Here is a 13,314-nt window from a genome sequence, read left to right as displayed (position 1 = left end):
GGCGGGGGGCGTTGCGTGACATCCCAAAAAACGGCTGCAGAGGATATTAAGTAATGCCCCGTCCACACTACGCCGGAGAAATTTTAATACCCAACAATCAGTGGTTATTTGATTTGTGTTTGAGAACTTACTCGGTCAGGGAAATCAAATTATTATCGAGATGTCATCGTTTTTTGAAAAGCTCCTTTTCCGACATGTTTTCCGTCCACATGAAAACGAAAACCCGGCGTTTTCAAATTCCTGCGGTTTGAAGAGTGTTTCGAAAAGTTCCGTTTTCGTGACGGATTAGTGTGGACGGTAGGCCTAACGTAGAAAGAAAGCTGCGTTTTCAACTTTCTCCGGGGTAGGACGGGGCCTAAGAATGTTACTTAGCTAATCGTGATCCTGGTCAGCAGATCAGAAACATGAAAGTTAAAAACCAAAAGTGGCGGGCTCTGTAGTACTTAACATGCCCAATCAATGCTTGTTCACGTTTTCCTGGGTGAGCTATGGGCCGCTTTCTGTTACGTTGATGTCTTTCCAATCCTTGAAAGATTGTCCTTACACGAATTTGAACAAGGAAGACGTATATTTAAGCTGTGGAAACAGATCAGAGGCGTCCAAACCACTGCGCGGAGGGTAATCCCTTCCATATTTTAGGGGGTGTGAAATGTTTCCTTAACCCTCAGATTGTGGTTTGTGACTCGAGACATGGACGGTTGGAAAAGATGGCAAAGCCGCAACCTTTTCTCTTTTTGCTGGGTTTGATTAGGCGACCGCTGTGCAGAAAACGAGTCCCTTCGTGAATGGTACCGGTCGTACTCCCTGGCCTGTCTCCAAGTCAAACGGAACTTCGGCTGTACTATACTTGGTTTGCTTTTGGTAATTTAAAAGAAAACTTTTGTTCGCTCCTTTTGGAGCTCGTGCATTTGCGCGCGCGCACCTTCTCTCGCGCTCTTACATTGAAGGTGTGTCGTGTGAGCTGTCCATTGTAACGTCAATTTTTTCGGTTCCCATTATTTAAAACTTTCACCTTCGCACGGACGAGAAATTTCCTGACTTGTACGCACTCGTTGAAAATATTTCTCGGTTTTCTGTGGAATTGGATTTTTCTCTTTATCGAGCTTACCGCTGTCTTTGTGAGAACTTGGGTAAGGAAAGTGGAAAGTGCGTTCTTTTGGTTGTGTTTAGATGTCCAGCAGTTATGCTAACCCTCGACTTGCATAACTGTCTCGAATTCTTCCAACTCCCCTAACCTTGTTATCCTAGTCCAAAGCATTTTTAGCTAGGAACTTATCATCGCGTCTTTCGAGGAACCGTTTCAGCAGGTCGAAGAAATCCTCTCGGATAACTGGCTGAAGTAAGGCCGTGGCATTCGTTTTTTACCGTTAACGTTATCCTACGAATGCGGCAGCGTGAAAGAAAGTGTAAGTCTGTCACGTTCATAGTTAACTTGCGTTGTTTATCACAAGCGCTATGTAGTGTCTGCGTCTCAGACTAGTTCATAGGCTGCCTTTAAAAAATCATGTGAGATCCTTTTCAATTTATCAATACCTCTAGCGATATTACGGGCTTTTGTTATTCTTTGCAATTGCTTTTATTTTCTATTTGTTGAATGATTTAGTTACATTCAATTGTAGAGTATGTGTTACTCTTTTCAGCTGGGAAGAGTGACTTCTTTACGCATTGTGATTGGCCAAAAGAACGTCTTCGTTTCCTATTACCGGTAACTACCCGGTAAGCGATTTCATCAAAATTAGTAAAATATACAATATATACATGGAGTTAGTTTCTGAAGAAGCCATTCCGTTGCGCTGACAAGCAAGTTAGAATTTTTAATTTGTTGTGAACTTGTGACTTGTGAAGATGAACTAAATGCCGTTTAGACTTGGCTGTTGTTTCGAGCTTTAGCCCTTCTATGAAGCAAAATATTTAACGCCTTGTCATGGGTTCTCGTAACGTTCCGACAAGCATGTCAAATCCTCAAGCATTTCTTTAAATGTTTCTGCTTCAGTTCCAGACTCCAAAAACAGATGATGTTTGTTGATATTAACTTTTTTTGCCCACTGAATCAATGACAACAACATGCCCGCAATGCCGGAATTTGACTCGACGCGACTAAGCACACTTGTTTGATTCACTCTTCTACCCTCCGGTCTTGCATATCCTTCTACGACAAATCCATCACTAGTTACCCTTGAAGCGAAAATATTTGGAAATGGCGGCTTAACCATGCAAGCTTGATTCACATTCCAACACAAGGGGGAGGTTTGGGGATGTAAATTCTGCAAGAACGTTTGAACCATTTCATTGGTGGCTGAGCAGACTTCAAAAGGGTTCTCGTGCTGTGAGGGATTCTGGGTTTGGACGTTCCGTTGAGGGTTATGGGTAAGAGATGAAGGAATGCCTCTTATGACTGCAGACTGGGATATCAAAGAGGAGGAATTTGAAACACCAGGAGTCAGGAATTGCAAGAGCTCCTGTCCGCTTCTATGAAGTCTAGAACCCAGAAGTGATGCTAAAGGAACAGTCTCTTCCACAGGCAAGGGAAATGTTGAGGAAAGGCTGGCAATCTTTCTCCCTCCAAACGCTACACTGTCTATAAAACTGCTCATATTAGCCACCTGAGGTGTGAGCAATCTGTATGACATGGTTATTGTATCTACACACACTCCTAGGATTGCACTTGTGTGGTATGAAAGAGCAGGCTGTGGAGAGAACAAAATCAGAAAAAAAAATCATATTTTTGGCAATTAAGTTGCTTATTGGATTTCTACCAGACGGTGGCAAAGGGTTTATGTGTGAGATGTGAAAAGATTGGTGTGTGAAAAGTGAATAGCAACTACAAGACATATGCAATTCATGAATTTATCAAAAAACCATTGTTAAGAGAAGGTAAAAGTAGATGTGACACGTCAGATTTTGACACAGCTCCACCGCCCTTTTTAATACACTCCTGTCAGTCGCTCAGATGGCAAAAAGAGACCTGAACAACCCAACTGGACGTTCTAGTTTTTAAATTAATATGCGGCGTAAATTCAATGTCTCACTTCCAGACCAAATAGAAGGTGAATACAAAACCAATTGCCCACAGACTCTGATTGAATCACAGCATACCAGACTCTTGGCAGTGGGGACGATCAAAAAGGCAGGCAAGTGGTGAGCATTGCCTGAGAGAGAAAAGAAGAGGGCCCTCTCCTTTGACAGAAAAGGTGAGGAGCCTCACCAAGCAACCTCAGTGAGGGCCCCTCCTTTTCTCTCCCAAACCCTGCTTGTTGCCTGCTTGCTTGTTCAATTGCACCCATTGACTGAGATCCTGGAACAGGCTACCAAGATACTTGCAAAATTGCCTGTGCTAAAGGTTGTGCAATGCAATAAAAATTTGTCTTTATAATAATAAAAGTGAGTAAAAGATTCAGATTTTTTTAAGAGTGCCGTCTCTGTCAGTGTGACAGCTAGCAGCTTACATGATGTAGATATGGTTGAAAACATTTCATTACCTTATAAGTGAGAAGAGGAAACTCCCTGGCTTGTCTCATACGTGGCCATGCCCCACTAGCAAGTGACAGTGGAATGAACATGTCACTGTTTTGCGACAAATGGCCATAACTCAAAGCTGAATTCAGGATTCTGTGAGCGGTGTCTTTGTGTGTTCCATCTGGAAATTGAGTTGGTGTAACTCCAAATGTAAGAAATGATTTAGATCCATAGTCATCTCGTAGCTCTTCAATTATTTGGCTGCTCAAACCACCAAAACCATTGTACACATCAGCAAAAATCTGAAGAAACAAAACATGCATATATCAACAGTAAAGAATCATCCTGCTGGAATTACCCTACTAACATTTAAATTTTGTGTCATATTTTTCCTGATTACTAATAAGGGTTTTCATGATATCCACATTGGAAGTCCAAAACAATTATTGAAACCCATTTAGTAAGAAAAGAAGAAAACTAAATTTTTTGACCTCTGTGATCCTCTGGTGGCTGAGAAATGAATGATGCAAAAAATGTTTCTCCCACGCACTCCTGGGAGTCTGGATTCTGGTGTGTGTGTGTGCAGGGAGGGGGGGAGTGGGTTTAGTTCACATGGCTCAATTCTGGGCTCAGTTTGCTTGTTGACGATCACAATTGCCTGATATGCCCACCCACTTAAAGTGTTTTTAAGTTTCTTAGTATTAAAATAAGTAGAACTTCATGGCCTCAAAATAAACAATACTCAATAAAAAAATTAATAATTTTCTCATCCTTGTTTTCTTTTAGCCAAAAGCCCTTATGCAAGATGACATCAGGCAAGCAAAAATCACCACCACTGCCGTGGTTTGAAAAAGCAAATTGTAAATCCTATCATGAACAAATTCCCAGAGCAGCAATATGAAAAGCATACCCACATGAAAAGAAAATGAAGGTGGCAGAAATTTCAGAGAATTTTGCACAAGGCTTGGAGGTGAATTTTTAGCATGTGATGTAATCATTCATAAGACCCATTTTAGCTCTGTTGTGATGTAATGGTTGTGTTAATAAAGGTCAGGTTGGGGGGCTGGCTTGACATGGCTCCCAGGAATGTGTGAGAAATGTATCTGATACCAGTCAAAATGAAATTCAGGTTAAAATGATTTTAATCTAGTTTGATTCTCTTTTCTTTGTCTCCTAACCCTAATGATTCAAGCTTCATCAATAATTAGGGTTACGAGACAAAGGAATTTCAGTTTAACCTGAATTTCATTTTGACCTGCAACGTATATGTACAAACTCTCACACCTTAGCTGCAAGTCTCAGACCTGCAAGCTGAAAATTTAAACATCCTGGCACTCCCAGGACAGAATTCTAATGCCTATGATGCTGAAAAAGTTGGCAGGTATAAGAATGTGCTGGTTTTCTAGAACATAGAGAATATACCTGAAATCCCTGAAGTCTGTCACACTCTTCCACAAAGAAATGAAGATTATTTTCAAGCTCATCATAAAAGTGTTCGTCCTTTACTATGCTCTGTCCATATCCAAACACATTAAAAGGATTTGTACTTCCCTCATGCAGGAAATTCCCCGCCAACTGAATTGATTTGGGGTGCAAGCAAGTTCCCAAGAAATCCGACCAAACAGAAATGTCTTCATCTAGGTTGTAATATTTCTCTCGTAGATTCTTATTATCTTCAGTCACACCTGAATTGGAATCAGGATCAAGTGTTTCACTGTCACGATCAAACGTTCTGTTGTCGGTAACTACAGTTTCAGTAGTCTGAGGTTCTTCCGCTTCCAAGTCCATTTGAAACTCATTTTTAGGTTCTGGTCCTGTCTCATGTACAGATATCTTTCCTGACCACGCAGCTTCGTTGCTGCAAGAAGGATTCTGATACAAAGTACCATATCTTGGCAGATTTTTCAGGCTTCCTTTCAAATCGAACATCAACAACCTTGGGGTATAGGTTTGCTCACCAAGCAAAGTTAAACCCTCCCTGAACAAGACATCGTGGTTGATTTCTTGTTGAAATGAAGCATTGGGATCATAGCAGAAGCTAGACTCTTGAATATTGCACCAATGAGTACCTACAAAGTTGGAATAATGGCCAAATTGAAGTGTTATAACCTCCCTCGTCGAGCTGCCCGCCATATTTGTTGCAAAACTATCCTTTTGAACAGCGGCTACGCGTAAAATTAATGCGCAAACATATATTTTTGTGTCAGTCCGCATTTTGATCGCAGACTCTTTTACTTACTTTTCGCACGTTAAGCCGTTTAACGTACGAAAATCTGCGTTTAATTGTATCTTTTAGAGGAATGAACAGTATTGGATCTGAGTGTAATGACTTGAAGAAAGAATACGATTCTTGCTTCAATGTTTGGTATTCGGAAAGCTTCCTTAAGGGAGACTACAAAAGCGATCCTTGCAGCGAACTGCTAAAGAACTACAGAACATGTGTTTTGGTAAGTCGTTTAGTTGGATATTTTTTCTCTAATGTCTTCTCTTTTAAAGAGACCCACTGAAGAAGCTGCATACAATTCTAATTCTTATCCATAAAGAGATCCGGTGACCCGATTTAGCTCGTGACGCAAAAATTTCTTGCCTTTCTACACGTTAGGAGGGGTGGGTGGGGGGAGTTGGAGTGAGTGAGGGAAGGTGGGTAGGTTACATGTATGTACAAGGGCTGAGAGTTTGCGATGAAAGGTTGCTTGGATTCATGCTTATCAATGACCTTGTTGTGTGGAACGGAACCATTTTGGTGTACATTGCATCATTTTGGTACAGATTACATCAATGTACAAAATATATATACAAACAGGAATTTAGAAGTGGTTGGAGACCAAAAAGTAACTATTTGCCATTGAAATAAGCTAATATTGACTTTTATTTTTTAATTTGCCTACACAGAAGGCCATCAAGGAGAAAAATATAGATCTTTCAGATATTGAAGCAGATGTTCTTGGCACTGACAGGGAAAAGCAACCACCTCCAGAAAAATAACTCCTCAAGTCAGAAGATTTATACACCAGCATCAAAAGAAACTTTCCACTAGGAAGGTCACCATAACAGAAGAAAAATTTCAACTAGCAAGATCAAGCATTGGTTAACAAGGGGAGAGACATTGATGGAACTCTGCTCTCTACACTGGAGTTACAGTAATGTCTAGTATACAACAGCATGGACCCTGTCAAATGAATCATTTTTTCTTTGGAAGCTCCCTGCTCCTGTCTGCACAAAGATAAAAATTACATAAAACTCTCTATTTCGTGTCTTCACTGTTTTTATTTGTTATCGTATAAGAATCACATAAAGCTAACATGACCTGCCCAGACTGACTTCTCTGAAAAACTAAAAGAGTCATCCTCCCTGGAGAAAGTAAATGACTTCAGTGTATGACAAGGGAGAACTGAATGTCAACAACAATCTTTTGTTGAATTTGTGCTCTTTGATTTACATATGGCTGTATGAGAAAACTATATTGATCAAGGTTTGATACAAGAGAGCACAGCCACTTAGGAATCAATTGTGTATCATATCATGTCTTCTGGAGGCAGGTTCCTTTATGAAGTTATACAAAGCTAACTTTGGTGACACTTGCATACCATCTTGAAATATGCTCTGTAAACTTGAAATTACAATGAAGTGCTCATTTATTTATAGTGTGAAATCTTTCCAAATGTTACACTAACTCATCACCATATTACTTTTATGGGCCATACCTTTAGCAAATACTTCAATATTTTATTTCTGCCAGGCACTTGAAATCAAGTTGAGCTCATATTTGATTTTTGGGTTTCTGTTATTTTTATATTAATATGATTTTAAGGTTGTTTTATAAATAACATTTTCCAAAAATTCAGATAAACTTCTCACTCTAATGACATTTATGTCACTGTAATGTACCTGGATCATTATATGCAATTTAATTTAAAGATGCTAGTAATTTGTTTCAAAGAAAATCATGCACTGTAATTTATGCATGTTTTTAGATCATTTCAGTTCTGTAGTTATTTAGGTAGAATCCCATAAATCATAATCTAATTATTGTTCTAAATCATTAATAAAAAATAATACAATTGCTCGCTTGTTTTAGTTTATCGTCTTACAATGGACATCTTAATATCAATGACCTTGCTGTGCGGAATGGAACCATTTTGGTGTACATTGGATGTCTTAATATCAATGGACATTGATATTGTCATTGTTGTTCATGCCTTTGTTACTGCGAAATTAGAGAGCTGCAATTCACTGCTATTCTTGGTTTTCACCAGTCATGTGATCAAAACTAAAAATCATAACCATTCAATAAATAAATTCAAGAATCTAGAATATGATAGATGATTGCTATATAAACAACCTCGCCAAGAATCAGGTTTCTGCTGTTGTTCATTCGCCCGTTATTCGCAGAAGCGTGTCATCCAAATTTATAGAGCTTTGTATGGAGACGCCATGTTTGTGCCCTTCGGAGGGGCACAAACATGGCGACCGTAAAATAACAAAAACATCCGTCCTTGAGTTTTGCTATTGAAACGAACATTTTTACTCTAGTGCTCCGACACATTGAAATAAATGCTTCTTCTAGTGCAAGCACCGTTTATTTAACAAAAACTAAAGCGATAACTCGTCTTTTGACCTACGCGACAGTCTTTTCTGGCCGCCATTTTCATGTCACGCAACACAAAAGCTTGGAGTGCTCTGTTACAAAAAGAAGAACTCTGTCGAGCTAAAACATTGCCAAACGTCACGTTCCTACAGGGCCTTTTATCTGATGAAACTAAAACCTCAGAAGGAAGGATAATTTCTAATTTTGGAATATGACTACGTCACATGAAAACCAAGAATATGGTCTTCCAAAACATCTACTTTCAAGATTAGAATCTATTCAAAATACAGCAGCTCGAGTTCTTACACATACTAGGAAATTTGATCATATCACCCCTGTCCAAAAAACAGCTCCACTGGTTGCCTGTTTGCTACCGTATAATTTTTAAAATTCTCCTACTGGTCTACAAAGCTCTCAATGGAACAGCGCCTTACTACATCAGTGAATTACTTAAGTACAACACCTCTCAACGGAAATTAAGATCATCCTCTCAACACCTTCTGGCGACCCCGAAAGCTAGACTGAAAACATATGAAGAGAGAGCATTTGCTGTGACAGCACCGAGACTATGGAACTCGATCCCACTTGAACTAAGATCCAGTAGTTTGATTGACATTTTTAAATGGCATTTAAAAACATATCTTTTTAAACAAGCTTTTTAACTCTTTTAATTTTTAGATTTTTTTTTCCCCTCCCCTTTTTTAGCTTTTTAAATATTTTTTTTTTTATTTAATGTAAAGCGCCATGGACAAATAGTGGATTGGCGCTATATAAATATTTTATTATTATTATTATATTATGGACAGATGGTTTGGTTTCTAGACCATTCAACATTTTCTTTTTAATAAATGTGGTCATCACAGACACATCATTGATGCAACCACCTTCTGTTGTCCTGCTGATTTGTAATTTTAACTGTAGGTTGTTAGATGTGTAAAAGAAATACGCCAGGAAAGAAATTCCTACTTGGAATTATTTCAAGAAGAACTGGTAAATTCTAAAATAATCATAGTCTGAGTTTTTACCCTTCAATGCTCGCAATAAATGTATTTTTCAGATTTTGATTGCATTCATGTCATTGTTCCCCCAATGCCCTCGTGTGCCTCGCACCTGCCCTCTTCTAACCAATCTTACCTCCATCAACTGAAGGAGTTTGGAAGATGTCTGATGGCCAAGACCTTACACATTTTGGAGTTCCACATTTTCGGAGATAATGGTGCCTACTAACTACAAAGGTTTTTGCGTCAGGCTAGGACCACGCGGAAAAAGTAGATCTTTGCAAGGGCTATTGGAATCCACAAAGAAAAATTGGGGTAGCCACGCATTTTTTCGAGATAATTAGCCTTGAATCTCAACAACCATGCTGACATCAGCATTTTTCTGAAAAAGACGGAAAGGATATTTGCTTTACAAATTTCCTTAGATTTCGCCTTTACGTACAGAAAAGCAAACACATTTAAAAAGATCTTCAAACTACATGGCAAATGGTAACATAAAAACTATTTGTGGTATGTTTTTAATAACAAAATCGTTGCAACAGCGCTTTTAGCGTCTCTGACAGCCTTCCTCTGGTTCAGCCAAAATACAGTCTAAACACCTTTTGCTCACAACCAGAATCTAATCACGTGTTGAATAGGCTTGCCACTTCCATTTCATAACATAAAATGTAGGGTAACCACGCGTTTTTTAAAGCTATTCATCTTTTTGGAAAACTTTTACGGTGCCCGTGACATTTTTTCCTGTCACCTCCCCAGTAAGCAAGACATTTGCGTATCTCGCACTTGTTTTGCGCGCGCACTATGCCATCTGCAGGTACATGTTTACAGTTGGATTTCTGTGTAATTTTCAACAGATAACAGCTAGTAGTCAGGTGGCTTAATGACCTGATCGTGGCAAGAGTGATAAAAGCATGAAATTTGGCACACAGCTTGCTTATACCCTACCAAATGATATTAGAAGGGGTGCCCATGTCAATCTGCTCACGCTCCCGTTTTAATGAGATTTTAGTTTTTGACCAAAATCGAGATATGGGATACCTGTGGTACGATTTTCAACAGAGCTATTTTACCACTTTTTAAAACGAATTTTGCATTTTTATCTTGATTTTATCACTTGGTTATGTACTTTGCTATTTTATTAAAGACTGCATTTAAAATAGCGTTTATAAAGCCACATCATAGTATTAGTACCCAGTCTTTGCTCGGCCGATAGCGAAGCAGAAAAAAATGCGCGCAAATTGACCGCGTCTTTTCTTACTTGAAATCTGATCATATTATGAATGCTTTTGCTCGTTGCGAAAGCCATTACAAATTCCCCTCACTCTAAGATTGACTGTCTGGGCAGTCGCATTTACACAACGGCATGCACTTCAAGATTTTTTTTTTAGCACATTGGCAGCGTGAGCAGCGGCCTTTGCAGGTACACTTGACGAGCTCTCTGCACACAGTGGATGCTTTGGGGATGGTCATCCAAACTGGTTGCCACTGGTTTCTCTCTCCTTTAACCCATGAGAATTCTGGGGGAGAAGGAACATCCTGCATCGCGTGCTCTGATGATGTTCAAATTCCTGCCTGGTATACGGCCCTTTGTGGGTGCTGCAGAAGTGCATCCTGAAATTAAAATTGTTTAGAGAGAAAAAGGTATTGATAATGAGGTCTTAACTTCCTTCTTATGAATTTTGCAAGTATAATTTATTTATACCAAATTAAAACGTCGTCACCACATTATTTTTCCCGAATATCTACCTGTGTTGGAGGAATATTGTCCAAGTCTCTGTTTCGCTTTGAGAACAGCATCAGTCGTGTTTCGTTCACCGAGTCTAGGGGATTTGATTTGTCATACATTATGATCATAAATCTCTCTAGCTTCTGGAAATTCTCTGAGGAAACAGTCATCTTCTGGAAGGGATGAGTCGCAGTGTCCTCCAAGGCAGGTGTTACTTCACCATTCAATTCCCATACTCGCCACGCTGACGTTTTTCCGATACCACAGAATGGCGAAGCACAGTCACACCCAGTGAAAGCGTGGAAGACTGGTAGGGCTCGCGACTTAGACTCTCCAAGGGAAGAACAGATTCCGTTGATGTTCATAACCGAAAAGTGGCGCCCCATGCAAACGCAACCCATACTTTAGAAAGTTGGTTGTAGGCTAGAAGATCATGAATCTCCAACAAGATCCCGACAACGTCGGTGTCAACAGTTCTGACAAGGACAGATTCTGCACCTCTCTCCAAAGCGTGGCGTACGTGAACAACGATGCGAGTATCGGCCTCTTCATGGTTGCGCTGACCCATTGCATGTTCAGATCCATGGGAAACCACAGATGTTCCTACGACACAATTAAATCACAGAGGATTATAGATTAAACAGCATGGGAACAATTATTCAAAGAATCAATACATTTTACAGCTTTACTAACCAGATGTAATGTATAATGTTCTGTCAAGGGGTCATTGGAATTGCGCTACCTTCGACGTCAGAAAGGAAAACAGCTCAGACTTGTTGTCAGGGTCTCCCAGAAACATCTTCCAATTCTTTGGAAGTTTCGTTTGGCCTGCTACTTTCCTTCTGAACAGTAAAGTAAACTTTTGAGAAAAACGCACTTTAAGTTTCTTACACGAAGTATTAAGCGTTTAACGAGCCACAAATAGCGGGGAAGGGGGGTGCAGATTGGATCTTGGGGGAGGGGTGCAATGGTTGTTGTATTTTGTAAAAAGTTACCGCAGTTGTGGGAAATATTCCTTTTCATAAGGGAAATGAATGAGCCTGTGATGGCAATTTGAGGCAAAGTTTTTCACAAATAATTATACCAATCGAGTCGTGCATGTCTTAAAAGTTTTTTCTAAATAGTTTCGTTCACATAAGTTAAAAATAATCTATATTTTTGGTCACGTTCTTATAGTAAACAGTCGTTGCTACGTGAAAAAACTTATACCACTGTGTACTTTCCTTAAGTTTCACACTTATCTGGAAGAAAATTCGGCAAGATCGTTTCAAAATGTTTTTGACAAGTCCTCAAGGGTCTTAAGTCTTGTATTTCCAAGAAATTGAATTTTTCATGAACATCGCCATATTTTAGGGTACCATACCCCCTTAATGCTTCTCTCGTAGACTCTTGACAAATGATGCACTTTTTCCAATCAAGTGACATTGAAATTAAAGCTCCTAGAAGAATATAAATCCGATTTAAAGTCAACTCTGCAGTGGAGAAACCTTATTACTTTCATTAAAATTACCGTTTTTCTCCCTATAATTCTTTCAATTAACTATTTGTTGTACCCGCAGACTGAGATAAATGATAAGAACCAAAATGATCTGCTCTCTAGATTGCAACAACCAATCACTGTTATAAAACAATAAAATGGATTAAATCATGTCCAAAGACATAAAAAAATAAAAGATTTCTTGTGTATAGTTCTAACAGAAACTACTTTCATGATGAACTGGTCCTGCCAATTCAAACAGGAGCCTTGTAAAACAAACGTTTTCACTTAAACTCGCTTAAAACTATTCTAATAGATAAACAAAATATATTATTTCTACCCTCCTTACATAATTTGAGCATATTCAAGTTCTTTTGCAAAGAATTTTTGACACTTTCTTCAGATACTTACAGATACAGCAGAGCAACAAGAGGCCGCCATCTTGGATGAACGAGCGAGGCATGGGCTCGAGTCTTTTCTGTGCTACTAAAAGAGATGTTTCTTTGCCACTAGTGCATCGGAAACGAATCAGAAAACACAAATACATATAAAAACTGAAAAGTGCTTGTTTTGTAAGCATTTCTTTGCAGTTGCTAATAAAATAGATTTACACCACAGGTATCACATATCTTGATTTTGGTCAAAAACTAAAATCTCCCTAAAACGGGAGCGTGAGCAGATTGACATGGGCGCCCCTTCTAATATCATTTGGTAGAGTATAAGCAAGCTGTGTGCCAAATTTCATACTTTTATCACTCTTGTCACGATCCAGCCTAAATTTTGTGTTAAGCCACCTGACTATAGGTTTTCAGCTGGAAGACGTAAACAGCCAGTGGTTAGCGATATGCTGCTATTCTGGTGTTCCTGGCTTAAGTACAGGTTCGATTCATTAAACTTGATTTGGGCGCAGTAGGAAAATTTTGCTTTCATTTTAGTCGTGTACGCGATAGCGTTTTTTTTCTGTCAACCCCAGCGCGCGCGTGGCGCTTAAACCATGGCTTGCGTGATGCGCAGAACGTGTGCGCGCTAACAAAAGTAGGCACCGTCCTTAAGGTCATTCCTCACATTT

At 39.3% G+C, this 13,314-nt stretch overlaps 2 protein-coding genes across 3 annotated transcripts in view; one reads left to right on the top strand and one right to left on the bottom strand.

Annotated features, from left to right (window-relative positions):
- Positions 1-2: 2 nt before the first annotated feature.
- LOC145481567 (protein misato homolog 1-like) lies at positions 3-5,670 on the bottom strand. Its single transcript, XM_081460071.1, has 3 exons — positions 4,879-5,670; positions 3,480-3,758; positions 3-2,687 (listed from the first exon to the last, which is right to left on the bottom strand). Exons 1-3 carry the CDS (start codon positions 5,668-5,670, stop codon positions 1,923-1,925), a joined length of 1,836 nt encoding a protein of 611 aa, XP_081316197.1. The 3' UTR covers positions 3-1,922.
- LOC145481582 (TP53-regulated inhibitor of apoptosis 1-like) overlaps positions 5,659-13,314 on the top strand; it is a 137,451-nt gene continuing 129,795 nt past the window's right edge. The window contains exons 1-2 of one of the 2 annotated variants that reach the window (XR_014048660.1): positions 5,659-5,903; positions 6,349-7,165. Coding sequence is in view for 1 of the 2 variants with exons in the window: in XM_081460094.1 (XP_081316220.1) it covers positions 5,757-5,903; positions 6,349-6,441 (240 nt within the window). In the remaining variant the exon portion in view is untranslated. Of the gene's footprint in view, positions 5,904-6,348; positions 7,520-13,314 lie in introns of those variants that run through there. The other variant, XM_081460094.1, reaches the window with a different exon arrangement.

This window comes from Orbicella franksi, chromosome 3, assembly GCF_964199315.1.
Source record: "Orbicella franksi chromosome 3, jaOrbFran1.1, whole genome shotgun sequence".
Classification (NCBI taxonomy): Eukaryota; Metazoa; Cnidaria; class Anthozoa; order Scleractinia; family Merulinidae; genus Orbicella; species Orbicella franksi.
The sequence above is the reverse complement of the archived record's forward strand: the minus strand, read 5'-3'. Positions and strand labels throughout refer to the sequence as shown.